The sequence below is a fragment of the Oreochromis niloticus genome, linkage group LG4 (genome assembly GCF_001858045.2).
Source record: "Oreochromis niloticus isolate F11D_XX linkage group LG4, O_niloticus_UMD_NMBU, whole genome shotgun sequence".
Lineage (NCBI taxonomy): Eukaryota > Metazoa > Chordata > Actinopteri > Cichliformes > Cichlidae > Oreochromis > Oreochromis niloticus.
This window is the reverse complement of record NC_031969.2, coordinates 23,705,632-23,730,246: the sequence shown is the minus strand read 5'-3', so window position 1 is coordinate 23,730,246 and position 24,615 is coordinate 23,705,632. Positions and strand designations below refer to the sequence as shown.

General features: G+C 40.0%; 1 protein-coding gene across 2 annotated transcripts in view; it reads right to left on the bottom strand.

The window, feature by feature from the left end:
- Positions 1 to 1,534: 1,534 nt before the first annotated feature.
- The window catches only part of col5a3a (collagen, type V, alpha 3a), a 44,836-nt gene continuing 21,755 nt past the window's right edge, over positions 1,535 to 24,615 (bottom strand). For both annotated transcript variants that reach the window (XM_005468724.4, XM_005468725.4), the window contains 51 exons: positions 24,500 to 24,553; positions 23,875 to 23,928; positions 23,576 to 23,629; positions 23,004 to 23,048; positions 21,709 to 21,762; positions 21,468 to 21,512; positions 21,190 to 21,243; positions 20,633 to 20,677; positions 20,218 to 20,271; positions 19,542 to 19,586; positions 19,206 to 19,259; positions 18,682 to 18,726; positions 18,500 to 18,553; positions 18,287 to 18,394; positions 17,792 to 17,845; positions 17,397 to 17,450; positions 17,221 to 17,265; positions 16,954 to 17,007; positions 16,610 to 16,654; positions 16,442 to 16,495; positions 16,280 to 16,333; positions 16,096 to 16,149; positions 15,872 to 15,979; positions 15,551 to 15,640; positions 15,277 to 15,330; positions 14,973 to 15,080; positions 14,554 to 14,661; positions 14,415 to 14,468; positions 14,203 to 14,256; positions 13,998 to 14,105; positions 13,839 to 13,892; positions 10,471 to 10,524; positions 8,793 to 8,846; positions 8,615 to 8,668; positions 8,398 to 8,505; positions 8,236 to 8,289; positions 8,084 to 8,137; positions 7,909 to 7,962; positions 7,739 to 7,792; positions 7,536 to 7,643; positions 7,369 to 7,422; positions 7,193 to 7,246; positions 6,997 to 7,104; positions 6,858 to 6,911; positions 6,369 to 6,404; positions 5,859 to 5,912; positions 5,458 to 5,761; positions 5,127 to 5,239; positions 4,932 to 5,000; positions 3,955 to 4,188; positions 1,535 to 3,722 (listed from right to left, as the gene is read on the bottom strand). In XM_005468724.4, coding sequence (XP_005468781.1) covers positions 3,576 to 3,722; positions 3,955 to 4,188; positions 4,932 to 5,000; positions 5,127 to 5,239; positions 5,458 to 5,761; positions 5,859 to 5,912; positions 6,369 to 6,404; positions 6,858 to 6,911; positions 6,997 to 7,104; positions 7,193 to 7,246; positions 7,369 to 7,422; positions 7,536 to 7,643; positions 7,739 to 7,792; positions 7,909 to 7,962; positions 8,084 to 8,137; positions 8,236 to 8,289; positions 8,398 to 8,505; positions 8,615 to 8,668; positions 8,793 to 8,846; positions 10,471 to 10,524; positions 13,839 to 13,892; positions 13,998 to 14,105; positions 14,203 to 14,256; positions 14,415 to 14,468; positions 14,554 to 14,661; positions 14,973 to 15,080; positions 15,277 to 15,330; positions 15,551 to 15,640; positions 15,872 to 15,979; positions 16,096 to 16,149; positions 16,280 to 16,333; positions 16,442 to 16,495; positions 16,610 to 16,654; positions 16,954 to 17,007; positions 17,221 to 17,265; positions 17,397 to 17,450; positions 17,792 to 17,845; positions 18,287 to 18,394; positions 18,500 to 18,553; positions 18,682 to 18,726; positions 19,206 to 19,259; positions 19,542 to 19,586; positions 20,218 to 20,271; positions 20,633 to 20,677; positions 21,190 to 21,243; positions 21,468 to 21,512; positions 21,709 to 21,762; positions 23,004 to 23,048; positions 23,576 to 23,629; positions 23,875 to 23,928; positions 24,500 to 24,553 — 3,738 coding nt within the window. In that variant the 3' untranslated portion in view covers positions 1,535 to 3,575. The remainder of the gene's footprint in view (positions 3,723 to 3,954; positions 4,189 to 4,931; positions 5,001 to 5,126; positions 5,240 to 5,457; positions 5,762 to 5,858; positions 5,913 to 6,368; positions 6,405 to 6,857; positions 6,912 to 6,996; positions 7,105 to 7,192; positions 7,247 to 7,368; positions 7,423 to 7,535; positions 7,644 to 7,738; positions 7,793 to 7,908; positions 7,963 to 8,083; positions 8,138 to 8,235; positions 8,290 to 8,397; positions 8,506 to 8,614; positions 8,669 to 8,792; positions 8,847 to 10,470; positions 10,525 to 13,838; positions 13,893 to 13,997; positions 14,106 to 14,202; positions 14,257 to 14,414; positions 14,469 to 14,553; positions 14,662 to 14,972; positions 15,081 to 15,276; positions 15,331 to 15,550; positions 15,641 to 15,871; positions 15,980 to 16,095; positions 16,150 to 16,279; positions 16,334 to 16,441; positions 16,496 to 16,609; positions 16,655 to 16,953; positions 17,008 to 17,220; positions 17,266 to 17,396; positions 17,451 to 17,791; positions 17,846 to 18,286; positions 18,395 to 18,499; positions 18,554 to 18,681; positions 18,727 to 19,205; positions 19,260 to 19,541; positions 19,587 to 20,217; positions 20,272 to 20,632; positions 20,678 to 21,189; positions 21,244 to 21,467; positions 21,513 to 21,708; positions 21,763 to 23,003; positions 23,049 to 23,575; positions 23,630 to 23,874; positions 23,929 to 24,499; positions 24,554 to 24,615) is intronic.

Below are 24,615 nucleotides of genomic sequence, written 5' to 3'. Positions count from 1 at the left end.
TGGAGTAGATGCAATGCAAAGCTAGCCAAGACCAAAGCTTACAAGGTGATATTTTGTGCATCACATAGATTTTTGATTAGAGCGCAGACTTAATTAAAAAACAAAACACCACTCTACCATCTTGTGGAAATTGTGCCTTTAGCAGTATAAAATTTAGATGATGTAATGGTCACCAATATGAAATAAAAACTTCAAAGATAAAAGATAAATTAGTTTTTGTTTTAGTTTTTTTTGTTTGCCAATGTTATGCAGAATTATAATTATAGAAAACAATTGCTTACAGAACAGTTTTACTTTTCTTTTCTTTTCTTCTTTTTTATTTTAACATTGGTAATATGAAACACGTCTGAAAAGAAATAGTAAATCCGTATTTCATGGTACGTTGTTTTCCCATCCACAGTTTTAAGCACCGCTCTTTGTATTGGGTATGTTCATATCTGTATGCTTAAAATGCCATTTTCCTGACATGAAAGAGCAATTCCATGGTATTCTCACAGGCTTTCACAGAGCTGAGCTCCCAGATCAGTCGGATGAAGAGCTCCTCTCAATGCTCTGTGCATCTGTGTGCGATGGTAAAAAACACACAGTGGTTTCCAAATGACTGTCATATTTGACATCGCAATCATGAGGATTTATTTGGCTATATTAGCATGTCAGAAACATTATCATCTGTCAGCAGAGACGGTATTTGTGCACAACACTAACAAAGGCTCAGCACACAGCAGAAACAAAATTTTGGAAACAATATCACAGGAGTGGTGGGCCCTAAGATGGAATGCGGACGAAAGAAAAGGGCACAGTACTGTGGAAATACCATATTGACAGTCACATTGCTCTTCTGCTTGATCATTATTCTGAGGTAGTGGCAACAGATGACCTTTCCTGGTCAAGAGCTTAGTGTGGTTAAAATTCAATTGAGTGGAAGAGAGCAGAAAGGAGAAAAACATGGTAACCTTTATTCTGCCATTGATGCTAACCTTGAACAATGGTCCCAAAGGGGATGAGAAACTTGTACTCTAATGTGAGCAACAGAATGGGCTTTAGAGTGTGTGTATATGTGTGTGCTGTGTATAGGAATGATTCTGTGAGAATTTACTCATTATTTGAGTCTATTTCACATAAATAGTCATTTTCACAGCTCTCGCTTTCCTCACAGAAATGATTACATTTCCACAGCTTATCGTCTATTTCTTTACTGACCTCGTCTCTTATTCCCGCTATCCACTGTTTCATCATTCCCTTTCTGTCTGATCTCCACCTTCCCTCTTGAGAACCAAAAGAGCGCTAATTGAAATAAATGAACTGGAGAACACATCAGAGTAGATTGCATCTTCTCTGTGAGGATTCTGACTGAATGCTTGTTAGGCGAATGTTGCACTAGTTTGTATTGAAGTGCATGTCTTATCTATTAAACTTTGACCAGACATTGCAGACAGTGACATGTAATCATGGCTGTTGTTCTAACCTGCTTGTCAGGCTGGGAGAGGAAAACAAAACAAAACAAAATAAACAAACAAATAAAAAAAAATCTGAATTATTTTTTGTTTGTTTTTATTTGGACACCAACTTTTGACAAATGCATTCGTTTGTCATTCACACAACAGGTTATTGCTCATAAAGTCCTGTACAGTATATAAAATTAGTACAACAAACGCTATACATAGGAGGGGCAGTGCATGATGGGACCGGAGGAGAGGCGTTAATGATGGCACTGTATAAATGCTAGGAAAAAAAACAGAGCGAATTGCAAAGTTAAACATGCTAGATACAATTAGTCAACTAATTATGTTACAGGAGGTATTTGGAGGATTAAAAAAATGCAACTTGCTAAAGGAAAAACTAATAAAACTTGCACAGAAATCTAATTTCTGTAATATTTCACAGCTCCATTTGTTAATTCAAAGAAGACTGTTTAAGCCAACGCACAGAGACAGACGGTAGTAATAACATTATCTAAAGAGAAATCCCAGAGCTGCTCCACAGACAGTGAATAATGGAATTACACTTGTGACACTACAAGTGCACCCATGGTAATTTTACTGAGACGTGACAATCTCTGATGCATAGCTCTACAATAAAAAGGATTTTGAAAAAAAAAAAATCTCCACGGAAAATGTATGATGGATCTACTTCTGCAACATTATTAACTCCAGTTTTGATGTTATAATTTCTACTTTAGGGGCTATTAAGCTGCTATCTAACTGTAATAGCAAAAATATAAATTTGGTTTAAAGCTGGTTTTTCCCTTTAAAGCAATCGACCACAGTGTTCTGAATTGTTCCTAACCTCCTCTTACAGGCCCTGTGAAATTGACCAGAAGATGTGCAAAAAACAGGAGACTAGTCCCCATCCTCTGAGGATGGTTCATGCTGCTGAAAGAGCAGTAACCCTCTCGCTCTCTAGTCCTATAATCCTGCCCAAAGATACAAACAAACAACATAGTGACACAAAAATAACAAAATCGTCTTTAGCACCACTGAAGAGCAAATTGTTCCAAGTGAACAGCATTGTACTTTGTTCAGATAGCAAGATATGAACAATACAGAGAAACAAAAACCTCTGAGCAGGGCAGAAAAATGAAAACAGGTTGTGTCAGCAATTCTAAAATGCCTTTAAGAGAAGCTTGAAATGTCTTGTGGTTTGAAGGACTGCAGTTCAGACTAGAGAGCGTTTAAACAGCATATTCTCAATTCTTGCCTTAAAATAACCTCAATCCTGGTATTGAGGTATGCCACAGCAAGTAACAGTATACCCACAGTAGGAACAATATTACGATGACTTACACACTACTCTGGTCTGTAGAAACATGGGCTCAAAAAATGTATTATCAAGCCCACGGGAGAAGCAGTCCAATAAAGGAAACAACCTTATTTGTTCAAGTAAGTGTCGGGTTCAATAACTAGCTACACCAAATGAATACAAATCAAGGTAATTCACTGAGCAAACTGCAGTTGAAGGGTAAAAAGGATAATTTATCATTCCTGCACACAAGAAATTAATTATAGTGCTTCTGTGTAATTAATATGCAAGGCTAGTTCACAACTGCTATGCAATTGTCATTAGAGTAAAATCCAAGCATGCAAGAATGGCAACATCTCTGACTTTTTTCAGTCTCAGTCTTTGTTAAACATGAGATACGAAGCACCACTCAAGTGACCATTACCAGTAAAATACAGACTATTTCTTTGTGTGATTTGAGAGATCCATCTTGTTTATGAAAGTGGTCATGGTCAAGTGGCATAGTCCTTGAAATTCTAGAGGATCATTTACAGCATAGTGAAACAATGAGAAAAAAAACAAAGAAACAAGAACAAATTAAATATATTTAACTGAAATAATTCCCTTTGGTAAACGTGCTTTGTTCTCATTGTTGCATATCTTCTTTCTTACTATTATTCCCGCTGCTGGAAAGCCATAGAAACCATGTCATTGGCTGTTGAAGAGTCTTAAATAAAACCCACCACATACAGGATCATAACATAATAAATATTGTTTGGGGCAGCAGTTAAAGCCTAGTTTCTCTTGCTGAAAACGTGCTGCGCAGGCCTTTGTATGGGTTTGTCATTGCCAAGGCGTTAACCATTGAAGCATACTTTTCCAACTTGGAATCCAAACTTCTGGTTGCTGCCGCCAAAGTCTGCCGGAGCGACATCTATAATAGGAAGTAATTCTGCTGAGGGTGAGTCAATCTCTAAGACAGTCTTTTCCTGACCTTTGCGAAGCTGAAAGAGAAGAATGAAAGCAATTAATGGAATTTGCTTGGCTTAAATCGACTACTACCTCTCTCCACTTCCCTCTTAATCCTAATTCAAGTCACTGATTTGTTAGTCACCCATGTACTGAATCAAACACTAGCCGACAACAGCAACACAATTGACAAACACATTAGCTTCATTAAGGTTAATTCCCATTTGTGCAGCTAGTCCCTTTCCCTGGCACTGTCACTGCACTGACCTGGCATCCATCATGCACTGCATTGATGAAAGGGCTTTTGGCTTGTGTCAGCTCCTCATCGTTGCTCCCCCGGAAGCGGAGGGCATGCTGGTAGGAGAGGGAAGTGCTGTCAAACCAGCCTGCTGAGTTCTGGCAGTTATAAGTGAAGGACTGCTTGGCCGTGGCACTTAGTAGTTTCAGGAAGGTCAGCTGAACTACATGAACAGGATTCCCGTCTCTGTCATTGTAGGAGAACTGAATGCCACAAATACACAGGTATTAGTGTCCAAACTAAGCCAAAAAAAATTTCAAAACATCACTCAAATATCACAGGGTACACAGAACCCTCCACTTTCACCCCAACAATAAGGCTACACCTCACTGAGAATAGGAAAAAATAACCCATTATTAAATAATTTCAAATTATAATGAAGGCATTTACAAGTGCAAGGGCGAAAATGACAGTAAAGGAAAATTAGAAAGCAATGGAATTAAGGCAAGGAAAAGAATAATCTATTCCAATGACCTGGTGTGAATGAGTCAGTGAATTACAACTGGCAGCTCTGTGATTATCTGAGAGGGTTATGAGACCTCTAAATAGGTGCACATGAGAGACCACGAATACTAGTCAATGAGACACAGCTGCCAGTGACTGTGTGAGTCATTCTGACTGCTGAAATCAAAGGCTGGCAATGTCATATTAGCTATGTCATTGCATGTGATCTACTAAATTATTACAAAAATACACAGTAAAGAGATTTACAGAGAAGCACAAAAATATGTTTGCAACCAGGTGCACTTGGATGGACACACAAACTTACATCTACAGAATCACATGAACATAATCTTAAACATTAGTATCACTCAGGTAAATTACCTAACAGCAGTTCTGATAAGTAGTTTACCTGAAAAGAACTGCCTGCCATTTGGAACTACTTGAGATTAATGCTAGGAGGTGGGGTTGATTAGGTTTAATTATATATTTATTTTTGTTGTACCTGCTTTCCTTTCCTGAATTGGCTGTACCAGCTTCCTGGTTTCTCTTTGTTCCATGCTGCTAATTTCACCTAGATATACAGAGGAACAGAAGTACTGTTTGTAGAGCAAAATTATAAGGATCAAGGGATATCGTGAGCAATTTGTTGTCTGATTTGTGCATTTCAAAGACTTCTATCAAGAGACTGGAGACTCACCATCTCCGCCTTTTTGTCAGGAAAGAGACAGGTTTGGCCATCAGCTGTGAAATTACAGAACACCTTGATGGAGTCTCTGTTACACCCTTGGTTAGGATCTATCCAGTAGTCACCTACAAAACCCACAGAATAATGGCATCAATCAATTACACCAAATGCTGATATAATGAAAACAACTAAGGTAACAAAATGGTGAGCAGCATCTTGACTTAAAAGGGTGAGGGTTAAAGAAGATGCACATCACTTTTCTTTAAAGTAGATTTCTGATTAAATATTTGTTGGCAGCAAGTGGTGAAAGAAGCATTAATTACTAAGCATCTTTCTTGCTAACCATCTTTGTAGTTCGGCTGAACCATCATGAGCTCTTTGCATGTCCGAGCAGGACTCTCAAAGGTTCCAAGAGGCCGTCTCATGAGCTCCACTTCGTTTTTCATAGAAGATAGGGTGGCAAACACTTCTTCCATTCCTTCAACTTCCTCCAGAGGCTGGTCTCCCTGGAGGGGCTCCTCCATGTCCAACTCTATTCTGTCATCCCTAGGTGGGGGGGGTGCTCTTCTTGTCCGTTCCGAGTGCCTTCGTCTCTTCCGCCTGCCTTCCATGATAGGGAGGGGCTCAATGATTGTTGCAGGCAGTCCCTAAGGGAAGCACAGAGATGTCAAAAAGGGGTCAAATAAAAAGAAAGAGGATAAAACCAGAACTGAGGTCACAAAGTGGATTATTGCAGGTACTCACTGGAGGTCCTGGGGGGCCAGCAGGACCTGGATCTCCTCTGGGACCAACGACACCCTGGGAAATAGAAGGGGACAAAACTTTATGTCAATCACGTCTCACCTGTAGCCTCTCTAGTGCCTCTAGGCTAAATTCTGACATTATCCGGCCAGAAATGGATGCCGCTGTAAAGGATTATCCAGCTGTGTGCATCAGCACGCTGTGGTCAAAGCCTTCACTCTCAAGACACACTATAGTAGTTTTCATAACATCACACAAACCAGAGCCAAATCCTATTAAATAGGCCCAATGGAAAAATCAGACACAAGGCAAGCATGACTGTACAGCAGGCTTTTAGTTCCAAAGACATGCCGTAAACACAGCAGAGTATTATGATTATGAAGCATGGTACATTTAAGCCAACAAAGGTACTTTCTCTCTCTTCCCCAGCATATGTTCCCAGCAGCTGCTTACGAAGCAGAGCTGTGAATACAGGAAGAGCAATGTATAAATAAGAGAAATTACTTAACTCACCGTGTCTCCCTTCGATCCTTTCTGGCCAGCTGCACCCTAAGAGAGGAGATGATGAGTATGTTAGTACTAAAAACATACATAAATTTTTAGCAGCTATTAAAGATTAGAAAATGATCTAATTACTCAAGAAAGCACTGCAAAATACTAATCAGACGTCCACCGAAAATTCAGGCACCTTCTCAATAGCAACAATAATCTGCAAGCCAGCTGCTATGTTGGGTCATAATAAGTTATTATTTATTATGTGTGCATTTCAAGCTTGTTGAAGTGTGTTTTACAATAATTTATTGGAAATTATTTTATGAAAAAGTATAACCAAGACAAAATTTACTGACATAGCTGCATACAAATGCACATGCAAATACTAATGTATTGGCCTTAGCAAAATCTAAGGATCCACCATGTATGGGCGCTCAAAACAATTATTTATACATGCATGCAGTAGATGAAAAGAGCACACTGTCTTAAGGGATGCTGTGTAACACTTACTGCGAGTCCAGGTGGTCCTGGTGGGCCAGTGGGTCCAGGAGGACCGTTCATACCCTGGATATAAGCAAACATTTATCATATCTTGTTTGTAGACTGACGTTCTGCATGTATTGGTGTTCCATGCTGCAACCATATATACCAGATCTCCTTTGGATCCTTGTGTACCCTGGTTTCCTGGCAGGCCTCTGTCTCCTTTCTCACCTGGTTCTCCCGGGGGGCCAATTAGACCAATCAGCCCACCATGACCCTGCAAACAGAGACATGGTTCATCATCACTGTGTCATTATATTTAGACTGGTGCACAATGGCCTCTCTGTAGACAGCTAAACACTTACTTTATCGCCCTTGCTTCCAGGATCTCCTTTTAATCCTGGGAGTCCTGGTGGCCCCTGTTTACAGAGTCAAATGTACTATTTACATCAGTAATGTAGGGTGTACGAAATATATTTTATTCTGTTTTCATTATTTTATGAAAACAGATTCAAATATTAGCCACATATAAGAATCCTACTATTGGTCCTGGTGGTCCAGTCTGCCCTAGTGGTCCATTTAATCCTGGTTCACCCTGCAAAAAAATCACAAAAAATATCAATGTGTATGGTATTCAAAGTCAGTTTTAGTTTCCCAATATTATGCCACCTTAAAAATAAAAATACAATTTTGCATCCATATACATACCGCTGGACCCGGAATGCCTCGAAACCCTTCTGGACCAGACCTTCCTGGCCGTCCTTGGGGTCCCACTGGGCCTGTCTTCCCCACTGATCCCTGGGCTCCACTTGTCCCCTACAGAGCCAGGAGACAGATGCAAGAGCAAGGCATCAATAACAAAATAGATCAAATAAGGATTCTTCAGCGAGATCACTGTTTTTTGAGCTTACCTTAGCTCCCTTCATGCCTTGCTTTCCTTCTTTTCCTGCAGCACCGACATGGCCCTGAAAAGAACAGGAGAGAATGGCATGAGCATGAGTATTATCTGCAAATAAACACTTCATATACCTATACATGCAAAAAATATATATACAACATATATACTGTAAACTACGATTACCCTCCTTCCAGGTGGTCCTGGAGGACCAGGCTCTCCTGAAGCCCCTGGTGGTCCCTGCAGAAATAAAAGTCTTTCCATCAGTTGGAAAGAAACTGGCAACCTTTACTTAATGACACTGTGTCAACAAATGAACAAGATTTTAATTTAATTAATTAAAAGAAACATTGCTGCTTACTGCCTTGCCGGGCTCTCCACTATCTCCTTTAGACCCTGGTGCACCATCTACTCCCTGAACAAATCAATGTAATGTAAGAATAGAGACTGAAAAAAACCAACAACAACAAAAAACCCCAAAATACGACAGTAAATAGAAACATTAGCTCTGACCTTGACGCCAGGCTCACCAGGGGGCCCTGCATCTCCAGGGAATCCAATAGGACCCTACAGGCAAAAGCAGTGAGTTAAAAAAAACATCATATGTGGCACTAAAGGACTAGCTGGCCTAATAGCAAGAAAGCAATAAAATGTCACTGATCCGCAGAGACTAACAAGGTTGCCTTTGGGTCCGTCTTCTCCTGGTGTTCCTCTGGGTCCAGTGGGGCCAGCTGCGCCAGGAGGACCAGAATCCCCCTTTTCTCCTACATCGCCTTTGGGACCCTGAGACACCAGCAAATGTAATGACAATCCTTGAAAGGTTAAGGAGCCTAAGGAAAGATAAAATGAACTTAGAAAGACCAGAAGATGGCATAAAAGTAATGTGACTCACAGCAATGCCAGGCTCTCCAGCTGGTCCAGGATCTCCAGCTTCTCCATCATCACCCTGATAGTGAGGGAAAATTGATAACACTCTATACACACAAGTTCAAATTTCCACACACAAACCACTACTATTCTACTGCATGTGCATATCCACACACATGTCTTTACTAATGGGAAATGCTGACCTTCTCTCCAACAAGTCCAGGCTGTCCGACTCCACCAGGCATTCCAGGTGGGCCCTGTGGCAGAAGGAGAGAGAACAGCTTGAACTGCAGCATCATAAAATAAGGGTGAGTTTGAAATATTCATCTGATTTTTGAAAATCAATTTTTGCAGCATTCTGCAGTATTTTGTGTTTGTTTGTCAGCAGTTTTCCCACAGAAGGCAGAAACTGGAACAGAGTTTTCGCAACACAAGAAAATACTGTCAGATTTGCTGTGTGGATATTGTCTAAATCACAGAGGGTGGATATTCTATTTCCTCTCTTTCTATCACTTGGTTTGTTTGTTTGTGCAAGTATGTTATTATGCACACACATATGTCAGTGTACTTTGCCCTGTGTCTAGAGACAAACCCAGAAAAAACCATGTTTTTGGTAGAGTGCACAAGCCTGGGAGTTGAATACAGCCACGCACTACTACTGAACTCCTGCTGTCAACTGCTTTCCTCACATGCTGTCTCACCCCATTTCACTCTTTCCCACTATTCCATGTACCAGTCCATTTATGGATCCAACCACCTCTGCACCGCTGTATTTCCAAGCTTCCTGTGATGAAGCAAAAGTGTGGCTCACATGCTTTCTGCAACTTACTGCTAAATAATTGACTGGCATGAGAGGCTGTAGAGGGACGGCCATTACTAGAGGTAAATATAACTGCCTCTCAAGGATAATAGTCTAATACTTCTTAATGATTCATAGAGCAGTAAATATAACTCTCTCCCAGGGATTATATCCTAATTCTATTTAATAATTCAACTTTCAAAGGCAGTGTGGAAGGAAGTGCTGAAAAGAGACTCTATAGATGAAGGGCTGGAAAATACGAAGCATTGTGCTTTGTATTTCACCGCACGAGCTATTACATTGGTATTTTTGATAGTACCGTGTCTCTGTTATTTTAATGCTTGCACAAGGTGTGTGTTACTTCAGTATTTCCAGACTTTCTGCTTTCAAAATGTATTAAATGACAAAAATGCTAATGAAATCTTAATGACTCATTTTCCTAAAGACCAGATCAAGAACAAAGAATAAATATTTTCAAAGCTCTGAAAATGATCTGAAAAGTTAAACGATCATGGTACAATATGACAGAGTAATTATGAAAAGTTATGCACATGTATTCATCACGAGAGGCAAATTAGAATATCTGGTAATACTGATTATGCTGATTAGCATTACTAAATCAAGCAAACTGTGCTGGTGCATTTATTGTTTTAACTAATTTAACACTTGTTTCTTCAGTTTGTGCACGTTCCAGTTCATGTTTTGCATGCATATGAACAGCTTTATAAACATTAAGACTAAGAGTCCTGAACTAAAATCTATCAGAGAATTCTGGATCCAAAAAAGCTTTAAACTTTCAGGAGAAAACGCCCCTGACATTAAAATCAGTTTAGATGAAATAAAAATGAAGTTAGATCATGCTCCACAATGAGTGCTTTGAGATTTTTCAAGACTGTGGCCAAGTGATGGAACTTGGAGAAATTATTACTTAATTTTTACTTATTTTACTTTTTGTACATGTATAGTTGTCTCTTTCTTTATGTTTAGTGACACTACCTTTGTAATAAATGTAGTATAATAATGCAGTATTTATATCTAGGTATGTAATTTAAAAAGATATTTTAAAAAATGAAAAAAACTACCTCTCCCCCAATGGGCCCTTGAGGACCGCGTGGACCCGGCTGTCCTGGAGGCCCCTGTGAAGACAGAAATGATATGTTTAACTAAAAATAATAATGATAATAATAACAACAGAAGTACAGCTGAATGTAACTGAATGTAAGTGGTGCATTAGCTAGTGCTTTTAAATTAAAGTCCATGTTGAATTGTTTATGAAATGGAACTAAGTATCTATGATTGCTATCGTAGTGACACGATGAAGACATCCACACAGGTCAGACAGTTATCCTCAGTATGACGCAGGCTCCGATTCGTTCTCATATTCCCCAAACATCCTCTCTCATATTCTCTCTTATTAATAAGAAACATCTATCCTGTGATGTGCAAGACCATATTCTTCAAGCCAGGGACAGCATGTGATTTGACTCTTCTGTGTTGCTCAAGAGAGCGCCAAGCAATTAATCCTAAATGTGCTCGGCTTCAGTTTCAGTTGAGTAGATGCTGAGCCGCGCTCTGAATCACTCTGAAGTCTTGGAGGGAACCTTGTGTTGTAAAGACACTGAAACAGAAAGACAGACAATCTGCCCAGAGAGAGACTATGTGGGACTAGAGGAAACACATATCCTTCTGGTGGAGAAATACTTCGGCATTAGAGGCAAGAATTCTGTGATCCGCGGCACTCACACATGAATGAAACTTCCCCACTGAGTCCTCAGCATCTCTCTTCTCTCCCTCTCTCTTGTTTTGGTTCCATTTTAATGCATTCCCTCCCTAATCTGGCTGTGGAGAAGAGGGGCTATAGAGAATCTTGTTGAGCGTGTGTTCATGGCTGACAGCGTTGTGAGATGACTGTCACAAAGGAGGATGCTCATTAGACAGCCAAGGCTGAGGCTAATCTGATTAGCAGCTGTCACACCGTCTTCCTGCTCACAATAAGAGCCCCGCCTCTTCCTTCCACTCCATTGCTCCACTGCCTCCTTTCTGTCACTGCTTCTTTTTCTGTTTTTATTTATCTTATTTCTTTCTTTCACATACAGAATGACCTATTCATTTCCTGGGATCATCTTTCTTACACATGAAGCCAAGGTCTATTGAGTACTACTACTTTTCAATCTTGGCCTTAAATCACAGATTAAAAATGATGTAGCGATATTACAGGTTAATGTGTTTAAACGGCTTTCCTTCTACTAATTATAATTATTTATAAAATATAACCAAATGCCCAAATTTACATGCCAGATTTTAATGACTGACCTGTCAGCATAACATTGACTGCTATGGAGCTAATGAGGGACTATAAGAAGTGTTAAGGATTGTTCATTTATTAAGCATGTCATTATGTCACTGCTGTGATATGTCTCTACTAAAATCTTTTGCTCGCTATGATATTGTGCATGCTGGCTCTCTGACACGGCTCACTGGGATCATTACCTGGAGCAGAACCGTAGTTAACATTATTAGTTTCACTTGTGCTTTTGCTGTTATGACAAGTCACACTGCCTGCGTATCAAAATGCCTGTTATTGGGAAAACACAAATATAGCTAGGTTTTCATAAATTCCTCCAAGGTGAGTCTGTCAGTTATTACTGTTTTCAAGCATGTTTTAAGGGGAACACTACTGGAGGCATTTTTTTAAGCACTTATCCACATGAGGTCCCAGAGCAGCTGGAGCTCAGCTATCACTGGCCAGGAGGTGTTGTACATCCTAGGAAGGTTGCCAATCCACTACAGGGACACATACAGTGATTCCCACTCACATCCATAAATAAAGCCAATTTAGAATCACCACTTAATCTAATGTGCATTTCTTTCGACAGTGAAAGGAGACCAGTGTATCCACAGAAAACCTGCACGAGCTTTGACAGAACAACCTTATTTCAGGATGTAGTTGACTCCTCTTTAATTTGTTTGCATTTGGCTCACAATAAACTGGAAAAGCCAAGACTGGATTTTCTTTGGATATCAGTCTTACACCTCTTTGTAAAAATATCAGGACTAATCACTGACCTCAGAAACACCAGCCCCACTCAACAACACATCCCATAGTTTCAGGGTAGTAAATGTTAATGATTATCGGCAGAGGAAAGGGTGACTCACAAGTTTAAACTGCAGCAGCAGATTCAGCACAGCTGGTGCTAATGAACTAAATAGGTAGTACTAATTAAAGCTCAGGTTGTGTGTCTGTGTACCAACTATTGACTGCAGATACCTTAAAACTGTGCAATACAAACACCAGAATCTTAAAAATAAAACAATTTTGCCTCCTTTGTTGTGTCATTAGAAGTCTTTTTTTTCCATAATAAGCAATTTAAAGAAAAAATATATATCCTAAAATAACATTTAGCTATTACATCTTTTCATTGGAGCTATCTCTCTAAAATAAAGGCTTATTCTATTATACGCTAACTGAATTTCATCACTTATTCTTTCTTTAATTCTTTTTATGTTTATTGTCCTGGAGAAAACTATCATACTCATAGCTATTCTATTATTTTTGTGCAGCTGTGTATATCTATCCAGAAACAGAAATTGTAACAAAACATAATGAACTAAATAGTGGTGCATTTTTTAATGGATTATTCTAATCTTGCCAGCTTTGTCTTCCCATCTCCTTCTAGTCCCACAGAAAGGGGATAGTATTTGTTGTTTTGCGAGAAAATGCAGAAGTAATAAGTCAAAAGGAATGCTGGGACCAAGAAAAAGCAGTTTCATTTGTATGAGCTGGGCAATAACTTCTATAATCTCACACATAATAATGCTAATAAAACCATTTTCCTTTGCTTATCCATCTCGGTGCTAGAGTGGGGCTGAAGCCTATCCCAGCTGTCATAGGATGAGATGAGGGTTACACGCTGGACATGCTAGACAGCCTGAAATTTGCACTCACACCTACAGCCAATTTAAAATCACCAAATAATATAACTCAGCTAACAGCATGTCTTTGCACTGGAATTCAAACCTTCTTGCTGTGAGGCAACAGTGATAACCACTGCACCACTGTAATGCCCAATTTCCTCGTCATGAACAAAAATGTATATCATGTAAATGTGTAAAGTATACATTTACACACTATTTGCAAAGTCTAAGGATCCTGTGGTCTAATATCTTTCTTGTAAATAATTGTTTCCCATTACTGAATACATACATGTTTGAATTTCAAAGAGATTAAACTGTTCCTGATAAAGTGGAAAAAATTAAAGAAACATATTTAAAGGTTTTTAGATGAAGTGAGAAATAGTGTTTAATATTGAAAAAGATTACGGGTAGTCAAAAAGATAATGATGTAAGATCTCAGAGAAGTGATGAGTCAGAAGCAACTTGAAAGCAGCAGTGGACCATAATGGACATGAGATGAATGATGTATGTGCTGAGATTGCTGTGCAGTACTCACCATTGAGCCAACATGCCCACTCTCTCCTTTCTCTCCTGGTGGTCCTGGCATTCCCTACAAAGAAAGGGAAGTATAGTGCTAGGCATGAGAAGGGAAAGAAAATACTCTATTATAAATATGGAGACATAGTCACTCTTGAAATTCAGTGGGTTTTTTTACCTGTAGTCCAGAAGGACCAGATCCCCCCTTAAAGCCTCTAGGTCCTTCATCTCCTTTTGCCCCATTCATGCCCTGCTGCCCACGAGGACCTGATTCACCGTCTGCACCCTAAAACAAACACAGACAAGTCCGCATTGCACAATTGCACAGTTCAAGCCAACCTTTCTGGGGTTTTTTTTTATTGTTTTTAAATTGTGGCACATACCAGCAGTCCTGGCTGACCCACAGGTCCTTGAATTCCAACAGGTCCTGGGGGTCCCTATAAAGGAGAGGACTGATAGTTCAATACATATTTACTGATGGAAGAACACGATTAAAGGCTAAGGCTTTCTAAAATATGACAAATCATTCATAACCCTTTATCCCCTACCTCCTGGTGATTCACAGTCATGCTTATACTTAAAAACTCATACTCACAGCTTCTCCTTTGTCTCCTTTGCTACCCTTCTGGCCTGGTACTCCTGTTTCTCCCTATCAAGGTAAGTGCAAACACATGAAAAACTAAGTCCAAAAATCAGCAAGAACAAAGGTTACAAATGTTAGCTGTTCACTACACCTTGTCTCCATCCTCCCCTGGAGGTCCAGGAGGTCCTGCAGTCCCTGGCAGCCCTCTTGGTCCCAGTTCTCCATCACGCCCAGCTGGCCCTGGGGGTCCTTTCTCTCCCTAGCAAACAGATAGCAAAACAGCATATCCAAATTATATATTATAACTGTTATTCTCATTCAGCAGCACGACACATTGATTAATGTGTCACACCAGGAAAAAAAAAAACACTTTCAGGAAAGCAGACATGATCACACTTATATATCCTCTCACTGTCTTCTTTACCTTTCTCCTGCTCTCTGGCTCATAATATCACATTCCAAAGTGAGAGCACACGTTGCTTATTACCCAGTGGTGGGAGGTGATTGTATCATACGTGTTAGTGGACATTGTTGCGTAAGAAACAAAATTAGCAATGTTCCAAATCTTACTGGCTCGCCTTTCTCTCCCATCGGCCCAGCAGGACCAACACCGCCAGGGCGTCCTGGCTGGCCAATAGCGCCAGCCGGCCCAGCGGGACCCCTCTCTCCAGTGGAACCCTGGAAATAAGAAGAGATGGCGAGGTGAGAGAACTATATCACATGATTCACTATTTTATTTAACGCAACGGTCACGATCACTGGTCACCATGGAAACAGCCTCCTGCTTCATATGTCCTAGCATTCTATAAAACATAGCGGCAGAAAATGGAGCAGGGAATAGGATGGGAAAGCAATTTCAACAAATTAGACGTACAATAGGTCCAGCGACACCAGGTAGGCCCTCTCCTCCCTTCAGACCTGCAGGACCCTGGAGACACAGAAACAAACAACCTTCACAATCCTGGGACAACAAATCTTTTTACACCTTTAATTTGCAAAATTCTTAACTTGGGATCTAATGGCAATCACATGAATTAGAGTACCTATAGTAAATGTAAGTACTCTAATTCAGCGCAAAAACCTGACTTATCAATTGCTGTTAGTAGTCAGCACAGTATAGATATTAGGTATATGAAAATTTTTGTTACTGTTTGGCCAGGTGTCCCTCTGCTCCCTCTGAAGCCTTTAAGCCCAACAGGGCCACTCTTCCCAGGGGCACCTGATGGACCTGGGTCTCCCTAGAAACAGCAAATAATTGGCCAAGAAAGAACATTTATCACTTATAGGCCATCATACACTCAAAACTATCTGGTTTCATGTGTTGTTTATTAGAAAATTAGAGGACAGGATGAGATCCAAGAGATAGCCTGGCAGTGCTGAGAGAGTCTTTGGGCTTTATCTAATATAGCAGTGATAAGGCAATACTGGTAGGTGATTATGAGCCGAACATCATGATCAAAAGTACTCACCTTGGCACCCTCTTTTCCGGCAGTTCCTGGTAAACCATGCTCACCTGGTGGCCCTGGTGCACCTGGATGGCCTCTATCTCCTGTTGGTCCTGTCTCACCAGATTTGCCCTAAAAGCAACCATAGCATACAGGACATAGCAGATGGTAGTTAGTTATTGCAGATGTCATTTGTGATAAACAACCAGTTCATTAAAAATTAAATTAAAAGTTGTTGATCTTCTTACCTGTGGTCCAACCACACCCGGGGGGCCTGGGGGCCCATTCTTTCCTTGGAAGCCCTACAGAAAAAGACGAGTGATAGTTGTGACCCTCTATCACAACTGAGGGGAGCTGATCCTTTTATATGATGACTTATCAAAAGGCATTGTGTTTTTATCAATTGTTTACAGTAGATCAAAAGTGACTCACTGGTTCTCCCCTCTGACCTGGATGGCCTGGTATTCCATCCTTTCCAGGTGGACCCTGCAAAAGAAGAATTTTCTGATATGACTATAATAAACAAATCATCAAAGGTCAATATAAATATTGGGTAAAGTAAACCAAAGGACAAACACATTTTAGCCCACTCACATTAGGCCCTTTAGGTCCTGGTTCACCGTGTCTTCCCTGTGGTCCTCGAGGACCCTAACAGATAAGGCAGGTTATCAAAACGTATCTATGATGCCAAGATTTCACACACAAAATATTATTTAGGTGCTAAATGTATCATATTTATTATGAAGTAGTTAAAAACATTACCTGTTCTCCAGGGGACCCTGGAGGACCATCTTGTCCAGCAGCACCCTAACAAATTAAAAAGGCAAAAGGCAAATGATTGTATAGCTAAAAATCAGACGCTCAAACATTTTTAGTTTTCGCACTGCCAACAAATCTTTAGCTTTCCCAAGTTGCTCTTTCAGGGTGAGAGTATAAATTGAAGTATCCCCTTCCAGACAGTAGCGTGCCAGATGGCCTGCCATCAAGAATTGCAAAGCAACAGCCAGTCTGCACTTAGTCAAAGCATTAATCCATACTTTATGAGTTAGCCAGGTGTGTGTAAATGTGTGCATTGACATAATCTTTGTTTATAACACTACATGTACCTTTTCTCCAGGCTTTCCAGTTGGTCCCTTTCCTCCTCTTCCCCCGCGGGCTCCCTATTGGAAAACAAACAGCAGGCTTATTAGCACATTGATAAATTATCAGGAGGTGGAAGACAAATATGTTGTTATATGAAAACATTGTGGTGATGTAACCGTGTGAGTCACAAGTTATCACATTGCTATACCATGTATAATTAGAGTGAGTATACTTGGGTTTCTACATTAAATAACATGGTGTGTAGGCAGGGCACATATAGCTGTACTCACAGTAGGACCTCTTTGCCCACCGGTGCCTTGCTGACCAGCTGGGCCCTGCATTGTAAAGGGTAACAAATATTCATCAGTCAGTTACTTCAATACATATCCCCTACATAATAAATGTAAATGCATATCGTGTGAAAGTCAGAATGTAACTTGTATTAAAATGTTCGTATAGCTCTCACCCTTCGTCCTTTCTCTCCTGGGACCCCGGCCACACCAGGGAAGCCAAGTGATCCCTGGAGACACAAGTAGAGGTTAATCAGCCTCAGCCCTCCATTTATCAGACATCACCCCTAATGTCTCATTAACTTATAATTAACTACTGTATCAAATTAAAGCAAATCTAATCCATGAGCTCAACACAGCTTTAAACACACCATTCATCAACATGTAATGAATTGATGTCACTAATGAACTATAAATAAAATAGCCTTTTTTAATATGCTATTCATCATCCTTTATTTTTAATCAGACAGGAAACAGTCCAGCCAGTGACACACATCTTTCTTCTTAAAGCTCTGATAAAGGACCAGGGGATACATTAACTGATCATAATAGCCCATCAACACTAAATCACCTTAGGACCTTGTCTTCCTGGGTATCCTGGCAAACCGGGGACACCAAGGTTACCCTGGAGAGAGAAAAGACAAAAAATAGAGAAGGAAGAAATAAGGCAAGTATTAAATAGAAAAAACCATAACCAGTCAAGATATTTATAATGTACTGTACACTATTATTGTGCCAATCCAGCAAGAAATTTCTATATTACTGCATAAAGTGACGAAATAAAGATTAATAGCTAGTACATGCACACCGATGCAGTGGCAATTTCGCCTCAGGACTGGGGTATAATCCGTTGTAATAAATGTAAGGCCATTAAAATCCATATGTTCAGTATTTTTGTGAAATTTTAAACTGTGATTTTATAGGAAAGCTTTGTCATTAAATAACTGAAAACTAAGCAAAACTAATACATAACTTCGCTGCTCAGTTAGATACAAGTTTTCTTCTTTGGCAGTCTATTTTGAAGAGAAATGTTTTATTTTTTTTATTTATTTTTTAATATCTCCACCTTCTCGCCAGCTATCCCCAAAGCACCAGTATCTCCCATGGGTCCAGCTTGACCCTTTGACCCCTCTGGTCCATCTTCTCCACGAGGACCAGGAGCTCCATTATCACCCTGAAGTCATGAATGAGAGCAGAAAGCAAGAAAAATGTATCTTAGTCAAAAGACAATAACTGAGAGAAAACAACATAGAGGCTTGTTGTTAGAGGTCACTCTCACCATGTCTCCCTTGACACCCATGTCACCCTTGAACCCAGGGAAGCCATCTTCTCCCTGTCATTCATTGTGAAGTGATAATAACTGGACTTAAACACCATAAAATTTTTCAAGTGTCCTCATAGTCATAATCCATTGTTTGGCCACTAGCAGAAAAACAGAAGTTCACAATCTATTTCACTCACTTTCTCTCCTTTGCTCCCCTTTAGACCTCGAACTCCATCTGCTCCCTTTGAAAAACAGAAACATCCAGTTTAAGAAAACTCAGAAACCAGCATTCAAGAAAAACCCCTGGACTTATATTATGCATTTCATCTGTATTATCAGAAATAAATCAACTTAAAATAAAACAACTGTAAATCTGTATTGACGTTCTCTTTACATAAAATGGATCCATTTTCCAGCAGTTATTGGCATTACACTCATTTCGTGGTAAAAAAATCCAACAAGGGCTTCCCCTAGAGGATTTAACAAACCCAAACCCAAGCAGAAAGCCTTTCTATGACTTCATACTTCATATTTTATTCCACTCTTTCAAAAGCATAGTCAGTCAAAATGGACTACTTTACTGCTGTATGTAACATTTGTTCTATCCGTCAAATGCTTCTCATTTGGCTATTGGCAGTCCCCTTAAGAACTGAGGTGCTCTCCCTCCATGTGTCACCTGTCAGTCATAGACTCACATAGCTTGTCCATCATTATGTCTCACCTTTACTCCCCGAATCCCTGGGTAACCAACTGGTCCCTGAGCCCCTGGTAAACCCTACATGGAAAAAATTACATATAGTACTCTATTTAAATTAAGAAGTAGCCTGCAAAGAGGCAATTCTCTTATTAGAAATGAATAAACATTGCACTCAGTGCTTACAGTAATGGACTTAGGCTTTTTTATAATAAAGATGGCATTGTTGGGACACAATGATCATAATGATAAGCCTTAATGTTAATACACAGATGTAGATTTGAAAAAGAAAATATGACATTGGCATTTTAATATCTTGATCCATTATTTCAATAGACAAGCTTCAGACATGCAGATACCCACTTGGATGCCTTTTTCTCCTGGGTGGCCCTCTCTTCCTGGGTGACCCTAAGCAGGAAAAAAATACCTGTTTTCTCTTATCAGTGCAATACATGATTATTACATCACCTCAACATAGGAATTTCTGATTGAAAAGTGAAAAACAGGAAGCTGCATCAGGGCTGAGAGTGAATCACCATAATATCTCACCAGGTTTTGCAAAAAAGTAATACAAGAACCACTATGTATAAAAATGTCAGTCTAAAATTAATCCTTGTAAATGAGAAAAGCTTCACTGTAAAATGACTTTTATTCAAAATGCCTTGCCTTGGATCCATTTCAGAAAATGCCTCCTATGTCCCCCTACCGGCAAACCACAGAAAGTGTAGGTTAGCCAACTTAATCCTTGCCTACTTTTCTGCATTGTGTGTGTGTCTACATATAAACAGCTGTATGCATACACAGTTTGCATAATGATATAGATGCACTGGGGGAACAACTTTCTCTGCTTCATAAGCTAGTATCTTTGTCTAGATATCTATTGAAAATTGATAAATAGGCTGATTTATTAAAATCTGTACAGAAATACTATGTTTAAACTGGTTGCAGTACATCAGCTGAAGGTGAGTTGTGCGTTATCAGTAGAAAATTCTCATACTGAATAAAAAGATGTGCACAGACACAGGTCTGTGTTACTTACGGGAGGACCATCAATGCCTGGTAGTCCCTGCATGCCTTGTTTCCCCTGGGGACCCTGTATGGGACATAAAGAGGTATCAATGCTAGAGTCAAGCTTCAGATGCATAACACCTCAACTCATCACTGAGTGAACAAAATTTCCACTTTGCTGCTACATATTGTATTTGTGACCAAGTCTTCATTATTTCTTTTATCAGTCTGGCTTTATGATGTGCAGCACCCAAGGCTGTCCCAGGTGCCTGTGTGTGTTTCTTGCGTATTGATTTCTTGTCTAGCTCCACCTTGCCTGAATGGGAGCCAGAAGTGGCTTGGTCATACTCCCCTGTTCAGCCTGCTGTCTCCTTTGAGTGTGTGATGACAGGGTTCATAAGGGCACAGCTTTAATTTTGAAATTAAGTCAGAGACATGCTACCTACCTTCTCTCCTGGCAATCCAATGAGACCCTGAGGACCAGGCAAGCCCTAGACCAAAACAAAGCATCAATCAAGTTAAGTGTTGAGTTTAGGAGACGGCTGGGAGCCTAGATTTTGTATGACTCTGTGTGTGTGTGAATATGGTACATATATGTAAGAGCCATGGATAATATGTGTAGGTGTGGATCTATCTGAAAATATGACAAACACTTCTTTATATGACTGTAATGCCACTGACAGCATTTTAAAATGACACTTTGTTGCTGCCGGGTACAAAACGTTGTATCTTCTGAAACAGTCCTTTCGTTAACTAATAAAACAGCCTCTTATTTTGAATCCTTTATTGAGTCATGCAAATGTATAATTAAACTTTTATATGCCCAAAAGGCCAAAGATATTTTTTTAACCTAGAGAAGAGCAAATAAAAATTGAGATGGAGTAAAAATGCAAAGAAGCAAGTCTTCATGCACAGAAAAAGAGTTTCTAAATGCATTCTAGAAGCCAACTGTGTAATACTGAGGTGATTAACTCTCAAAGTAACTCTGCTGATGATGAAATACCTGCACTCCAGGATTTCCCTGTTGACCTGGGGGCCCCATCTCTCCAATTGGACCCTAAGAACAAGAAACCCTGGTGATCATACAGTCTGTCTTCACATGATCTTGGTCCAATGGTTGTATGCTGACATCACATGACTGGTTAATATTTCCATTAGCAGTTAAATCTAAGTTGTGATTTTTCTAGTGTAAAAAAAAGCCACACGTGTATTTTAACCAGTAATCATTGGTACATAATAGAAGGTTAGAGAAGATGTGATGGTAAAGGTAGCAGGACTGACCGGGTTGCCCTTTGACCCTGGTACTCCATCAGTTCCTTGAATTCCCTGACAAAAAATGCATGTCAATAAATGTTAGAAAATAGCAAATGTAATGTCAAAGTTTGATCAAAATATGGAGATAGTTCAACAGTTTTCCTGTCCATCTTAGAAGCATATCGATGATTCATGCACCAGAGAGGCTTTTATAGAGTTGAAGCAGCTGAATAGCTTTGATCCTGTAATTCAGTCGATGTTGACTTACCGGTTGCCCAGGTGGGCCAGGTGGCCCCCTTGGCCCAACAAGACCTCGAGGACCCTGGAGACAAAACACAGCAAATAGTCAGCAGCTAGCCTGCATTCATGATGAGACTGAATGAGAGTGGAATACTAAATCATGAATAAAAACTAAGGAGAGAGAGAAAAACAAGGAGAGACATAATATACTTTGGTGTGTGTGTGTGCATGCATCTGCTTTGTATGTGCTAGCCACGGAGACTGTGCTAGCCTGTTAGCATGAGTGTGTTTGTGTGCTCTGTTTTTGTCAGCCTCCCTCTTTGTAGGCTGGCCAAGCCACCTGTTCCAAAGCCACATCTGTGATCTCCTGGGAAGTGATTGATATGGAAATATAATCATTCAGGCCAGGATTTTATCTCTTCTCTCTCCTACTCTCTCTTTCCACTTTCCTCACTCCATCTATCTTATCTCATTCACCACCAAACAAATTTCTGTCTTGTGTTTGTCTCTTACTGTGTCACTTTTCCTATCTTCCTCGCTCTCATCAAAACAGCTAAATCCTCTCCTCTCCTACAACTTTGTAGTTGAGCACAGTTTTCCCAACATGTCTTACTGCGCTCTGTTTCTTCCTGCACTCAGTGATCCATTTGGAGGGACAGAACCCTGCTGAGCCCTAACCTCATCTATGGGGAGAAAGAGAGAGTGTGACTCATAACCAATTAACCAGTGTTCACTGCAGATGCACAAAAACGACAGCCTCTTCAGTGGTGCTGTTAAAATCTTTCAGGGATCCTATAGTAATCTCTTGCTATAATCTCTATGACAGATCTAGAATGCTATACCTTTGTATTCGAGATGCCTTTTTCCAGTGACCTTTTCGCTTATAATGCAAAGGTGAACCCTGTGACAGTGTTACTTTAATAAGGTGTGACTGTCCTAGTGTTTTTAACTAGGCGCTGTGTATTGCAAAATATTGTTCAGTGTTTCTGTACATGAGAAATACAAGCAGCACAGTTTGTACTTGTGTAAGTTCTGCTGTATGCTTTGGGCAGAAATTTCAGTCAGCTTCTAAATAAAGTAATCACCGGCAATCCCCTCTGGGTTTGCTGGAGAAATCGGTTTCTGTTTTACTAGTTTTTTTTTTTTTTATTTCTGTATTAAAGAGCGTTTAAAGCACAGACTAGATTAATGCATCCTTTGAATCAAGAATTTACCCCGTCGAGGAACTCTACAAAATAAATATTTTCATTAGAGACATGCTGTGATGTGTAACTACATATATAAACAATATCACATTTTATTTTTCTGTATGTGGATACTCACAGGTTCGCCTGGTTGCCCTCGTGGCCCAACAGGTCCATTAGATCCCTAAAATAAAAGGAAAGACACACATTCAACACAGATTTTGTGTGCCTTTCTTACTCAACCTTAGGCAGGGATACATTTATATCCCCAGAGACATAATCTGTGGAAATAGCTCATTAAAGAAATTCACTGCCTGACAGATAAGGCTCAACTATCTTTGAGCAAAGACTAATAGACCGCCCTCTCAAACCTTACCCGCCAGCTTGCATAAATTGATACTATCCTGACAGAGCTTCTATCTTTCATATTTTCAATTCTATGGCAGGGTTGTATTAGCTAGCTTTTTAATGTATTTTGCAAACGTAGTTACCAAATGAACTCAGGCTAGCCAAGCGAAAATAAAAAAAGCAGGAAGTTATAATATAGATTTTACATCTACTGTGAAGTCTGCTTCAATATGTCGTGGTTAACTGAATAAATGGTTTTATTTAATGCTCTGTGAAGACCTTCCCTTTAACTTTCCATAGCAGAAAAATTAGAAAAACTATTTTCAGCGTGAAATTACATTTTGGGAGGCATTGCACACTTACTCTCTCTCCTGGTTCCCCGCCAGGCCCCTGAGGACCAGGCTTTCCTCTGTCCCCCTACAAGAAAAAAGCATTAGAGACAAGCCTCAAGATGTTTAGGTATGTTCTGTTTATAGCAGATGCTTTTTTTAGTGCACCCTGTCATCACAGAAGTCACAACAACCATTACGGTCACATAATGGAAATAAACATCTGCTATACGATGTGTAAGGTATTCATGCATGCTATGGTATCATGATGGTGTCTGAATGACTAAGTGCTTTAAGTACAGTGACAGTATCAAGTAGCCAAATGTAACTCACTCTGTGCCCCTTGTTTCCCGGGAGACCTGGGAGGCCGTCAAAACCCCTGTCGCCCTGCAAAGTAATAGAGAACCAAGTGCATTAAACCCTGAAACACACACATATGGTAATGTGTAAACATTAGCAGAATTGTAGTGAAAGTCTCCCCTGGCAGAGTCTCCCATCTGCTCAGAGTGTGCATCGGGCAGAGAAAGCGTTAAGATTAGCTGTAGGTCTGCTAAAATGCTGCTTTGACTGATAAAGACTGCTGTTCTGTCAGACACATCAGGGAAGACTGAGTTATTTACTAAGCGCTTCCTGCAGCTGTTATATATTGAGTTGCCTTGTTGTCAGTAACGTATAATAAGCTGGGGGACACTCGACACCTAAAGGCTTACTCTTGCAAGTGGAGATAGTTTGTTATTGTGTAAGACCTCGCCACCTAAACATGTGTGTTACTGTGTTCATGGAAACAGGACAATGAATTCAAGTAAAGTTAATGGAACAACAATAAAATCGTCCTGCAACTTACAATGCAGCATTCACACAAACACACAATCTAAACGTGATTGTAGAAGAGCCAAATGTGTGTGTACTGGGTGTAGCTCATTTGAAGGGCAGTTCAGTATGATCACAAAAAGCTCACCTTTGTGCCAGTTTCACCTGGAGCGCCACGACCACCGTCCGCTCCAGCACGGCCCTATGAGATACAACATCCAGATCTTATTCACCGTAGGCCACTCTACGCTACAATATACTTTT